This window comes from Lupinus angustifolius, chromosome LG16 (genome assembly GCF_001865875.1).
Source record: "Lupinus angustifolius cultivar Tanjil chromosome LG16, LupAngTanjil_v1.0, whole genome shotgun sequence".
NCBI lineage: Eukaryota > Viridiplantae > Streptophyta > Magnoliopsida > Fabales > Fabaceae > Lupinus > Lupinus angustifolius.
The window spans coordinates 11,189,559-11,194,811 of NC_032024.1; the positions used below are offsets into that span (position 1 = coordinate 11,189,559).

The 5,253-nt window shown below is 35.8% G+C and overlaps 1 protein-coding gene across 1 annotated transcript in view; it reads left to right on the top strand.

Moving 5' to 3' along the window:
• Positions 451 to 5,253, top strand: part of LOC109330022 (calcium-dependent protein kinase 2-like) — a 12,476-nt gene continuing 7,673 nt past the window's right edge. The window contains exons 1-3 of the mRNA XM_019563982.1: positions 451 to 1,303; positions 2,204 to 2,347; positions 4,732 to 4,884. Coding sequence (XP_019419527.1) covers positions 586 to 1,303; positions 2,204 to 2,347; positions 4,732 to 4,884 — 1,015 coding nt within the window. The 5' untranslated portion in view covers positions 451 to 585. The remainder of the gene's footprint in view (positions 1,304 to 2,203; positions 2,348 to 4,731; positions 4,885 to 5,253) is intronic.

The window sequence follows — 5,253 nt, forward strand, 5'->3', positions numbered from 1 at the left end:
TTAATGATATTATTTTATTGGATCGGGACAAGAAAGTAGACAGGAAACAAGTGATGTCTGTCCCACCTTTATCTATCAAGTAAATCCATGCCACAGGGACTACTGCTTTAGGTATTGGGATCTACTGTCCCCAAACCTGTCTCGAAATCTGTCTTTACCCAATCACAATGAAACAAAATTGATTAAGTCATAAATACTTAATTTTTTTAACTAATATGACATAATATGATGGATTTGGGACAGAATTTGGAAAATGCTTTAGGAGAGTATATCCTTGTCCAAAATGCACCCACCCTCTAACCCCTCCTACAATCTCTCCATGTCAATACATTTCTCTATTTTCATCTACATTCTAAGCTGTGAATCAACCAAACTTCCTTTCTTGGCACCCCTCAATTAATTACCTTTTTATTTGATTTTAAAATTTTGCAGTTAAACTTTCTTCTAATTATGATACTGACTCCAAACAAACTTTCTTTCGACCCCAAAACCCAATATTCGCCACCTTTGCCAATCCCATTCTATATCTTTTTTTTTCTCATTCCTTCACCATTCTGACATTTTATATTCACCCTCCCTTCAAGCATGGGCAATTGTTGCTCCGGCAACACCACCGATGCACCGGTAGCGGCCGCGGATAACACTGCCACCGCCGACCACAAGGGAGATACTAACCAACAAAGCATCAAACATAGAGACACCAATGAGTCATCCACAAACCCACCATCAACATCAAAGCCACCATCCTCATCGGCCTCACACCCTCCATCAACTCAGTCAAGGACAGCGGCCATAGGCCCTGTCCTTGGCCGACCAATGGAGGATGTGAGAGCCACATACAGCTTGGGGAAGGAGTTAGGGAGAGGACAATTTGGTATAACCCATTTGTGTACAAACAAGGTAACGGGTCAGCAATTTGCATGCAAAACCATAGCAAAGAGGAAACTTGTGCACAAGGAAGACATAGAGGATGTGAGGAGAGAGGTGCAAATCATGCATCATTTAACGGGTCAACCTAACATTGTTGAGCTTAAAGGTGCATATGAGGACAAGCAATCGGTTCATTTGGTGATGGAGTTATGTGCCGGTGGTGAACTCTTTGACCGTATTATTGCTAAGGGACATTATACAGAACGTGCTGCAGCTTCATTGTTGAGAACCATAGTTCAGATTGTTCACACTTTTCATTCAATGGGTGTCATTCATAGAGATCTTAAGCCTGAGAATTTCTTATTGTTGAGCAAGGACGAGAATGCACCCCTCAAGGCCACAGATTTTGGTCTCTCTATTTTCTACAAGCAAGGTTCTCTCTCTTTACTCGTTTGTTTTGGATGAGGATCCTCTGAGGGCAAAGTGCATAAAAAAACAATAAAAAAAAAGCTTGTCTCTTCACTATTGTTTAACTCCATTATAATTGAATGTGATTCCTCTCCTTTCTTAAATTATTTAATTTAAAAATAAAATAAAAATTAGACCCTTAAAATTTTGTTTTTGTCATTATCTTTATCCCGTATTAAACCTTCAAATGATCAATATGCTTGGTTGTTAGTAGGGGTGAGCATTGGCCGGGTTGGGACGGGTTAAGGCTTGTCCTTGCCCGGTTCTAAATATTGACCGGGTCACTTTTTTGAATCCGGACTCGACCCTAGACCCAAAGCTAACCCGACCCTAAATAGCGACCGAGTCATCCTTTAAACCCGACCCGACTCTAGACCCAATTAAATATAATGCATACTCATTTTAGATAAAGACTTCTCAGTATTATTTATTATTATGAATATGTAGTTTGATATATAAAATGATATATGTGTATATGTATTATTAATCATGTATATATTATGGAAAAATTAAAGAATAAATAATATTTTTGACCAAAAGGGTATAATTACTCTATACACATTTGAGTAGAAACACATACAAACATGATGAGCGAGTGACCCTGGGGCGGGACGGGCCGCGTCATGCTTGGTCTCTACCCGACTCTAAATATTGACTGGGTCTATTTTTGGAACCCAAACTCGGCCTAGACCCGATCAGACTCGACCCTATTCGAACCCGATCATGATCGGGCCGTGCCGGGTAAGTGGGTAGGGCTGGGTCCTGCTCACCCCTAGTTGCTAGAGGAAAATCTTGAATAATGTTGCCATCTATATATACAAATGCAGTACATTCTAATGGAGAATTAATTGAACCTTTTTAACAGGAGAGATGTTCAAGGACATAGTTGGTAGTGCATATTACATTGCACCTGAGGTCTTGAAGAGGAGATATGGGCCAGAAGTTGATATATGGAGTGTTGGTGTCATGTTATATATTCTTCTGTGTGGTGTTCCTCCATTTTGGGCAGGTTTAGATTCCATCCTCTAATTCCTAAAACAACAATTAGTTTTGGCTCAACGTTAATTTGAAGAAATAAATTACTATACACTTGTATGGTAGTAGTTGTTGGGTTGAATAAGAATCCTCTCCAGTGGAGAAATAAATACTTCAAAAAGAGAAATATAATCTGCTATATATTTATCTATGTAATTACAATGAAATAATATTTTTATCATTAAAAACAAAAGAAAAAACAAGAGTTTCTTTCTCTAATATTAGAGATGATTCTTATGTTTACATTGCATTAAAATTATGCAAAATTTCAACAACAAAAAATACAATGGCAATTATGACCATGATATGGTTGCATAGTAGTTGTTGAACGGCATATCGCTTCCATATAAGTGTTATTGCTTAGTGCAATTTAATTTATGAAGAATCATTGGAGCTTAAAGCAAATTAAATATTGCTCTTCTGGTATTTATATTTTGTTGGGCCGTCTGGACTAACACTAACTAAGGAAGATATTACTATTAGGCCTAAAAGAGATATAAAACTTCATCCTAAATTTAGAGACTATCTTAGGAGAAGATTATATTTATATTTTAAATTTACTTTTCAAATAAATAGATTAGGAAAAGATTATATCTACCTTTTGGAGTTACTTTTCAAATAAATAGATTAAGATTAGAATTATCAATCCATAGATTGATTGATTTAGACTACTATTTAAGCAATGTAGACCCTCATTCAAGGGCGTGAATAAAATTGTTATCTCTTTATTTTCATACTTTAGCTTCTTATAATTCTAATATTATTCTTTGTTATGGTTACACCCTAACATTGGTGCTTTCATTGATGTTCTCCATGCCTCCTAAACCACAACACTCACCTTCTTCTTCCATGCAATCCAACATGGATGATCACTCCAACGTAGCTGTGTTGGAAAAACTCTCTTCCATGTGTGATAGACAAGAGATGATGGAAAATGTGTTAATTGGGTTAGTAGAGATAGTAGCTCAATTAAACACTGCTAGTTCACAGTTTCAGCCACAACCACCTCCTCATGTGTCTCAACCACGAGCCCCACACCCCCATACATATGGATTTGGATATTTTCCACCACCACATAACATTAACCCTCCAAAACTACATTTACAACATTTTGATGGTTCAGATCCGCAAGATTGGCTTTTTCAAGCGAACAATATTTCAACTTATACCAAGTAGCCCCATTTCAACATGTGGACTTAGTGGCATTCTCAATGAAAGGAAATGCGTTAAGTTGGTATAAGTGAATGTTTAATACTAACCAATTTACTAGTTGGGAGGGATTCACAAAAGCCCTACTCATTCGTTTTGGCCATTCGACATTTGAAAATCCACAAGTTGAGTTGTTTAAATTAAGTCAAACTAGTACTGTTATTGAATATCAAGCTAGATTCGAAAGACTCTCTAATCAGGTTGTGGGTTTAACACCAAAGATAACATTGAATTGTTTTTTATTTGGCTTGAATCCAGAAATTGCAAGGGAATTAGCTATACAACAACCTTTTTCTGTGACTCATGCAATATGGCTGACAAAATTAATAGAGAGCAAAATCGCAACATCTAAGGCTTCTAGTTGGCTCCCATCACACCAAATGTAGCGGTTTCACATGCATAAACAATAGGGATTCCTAATACAACCACTAAAACTACAAACACATCGCCCATCCAACATCTTACTATAGCTCAAATGCAAGAAAGAAGAACTCAAGGACTATGCTATAATTGTGATGAGAAATATATCACAGGGCATCGTTGTCAACCAAAACAATTTTTACTTATGCTAATGGAACACCCAACTGACAAATTTCAACCACTTGAGCCTACATTACCAGTGGATAACGATTGGGTGCCTAACAACATAGACCACTCCGAGGTGATTCACTTTCACCTATCAGATCAAGCTCTACAAGGCAATCCAAGCAAGGTGACCTCATGTTTACACCCCAACCTTGAGGACAAGGTTGCTCACAAAGGGATGAGCAATGTTGGGCCGTCTGGACCTACACTCACTAAGAAAGATATTACTATCAGACCTGAAAGAGATATAAAACTTCCTCCTAAATTTAAAGACTATCTTAGGAGAAGATTATATTTATATTTTAAATTTACTTTTCAAATAAATAGATTAAGATTAGAATTATCAATCCATAGATTACTATTTAGATTTAGATTAGAATTATCAATTCATAGATTAATAGATTTAGACTACTATTTAAGCAATGTAGACTCTCATTCAAGGGTATGAATAAAATTATTATCTCTTTATTTTCATATTTTAGCTTCTTAGAATTCTAATATTATTCTTTGCTAGGGTTACCTAACATATTTCTAGCTAGAAACTGAATCCAATTTGTTTGACAGATTCCGAACATGGTATATTTAATGCAATCCTTAGAGGTCACATTGACTTTACAAGCGATCCATGGCCTTCAATTTCAGAACCTGCAAGAGATCTTGTAAGTAAAATGTTGAATTCAGATCCCAAACAAAGACTTACAGCGTACGAAGTTCTCAGTAAGTAAATACTTTTTATGGTTTGCTTCTAATTCTCCGTTTCAATTCTTTTGTTTAAAACAGGCTTCAATTGATTTACTCCTCCAATCTTATTCTTTTAAGCTATAAAGCACAAATATTGATACGTGTGTCGGATACAATACGTATCTGATATGTCGATATGTATTTTTTCCAAAATACAAGATACGATACGTTCAGGGATACACGTATAAAATAATAAAAACATATAAAATATGATAAAATTATAAGTGTAAATAAAAATATGCAAAGTAAAAAATATAATGGAAATTTAAAATCATTGCCCTCCATACCAAATCTATCTTATTATATTTTAATGAAAACGAATCTATCCTAAAATCATTGTCCTCC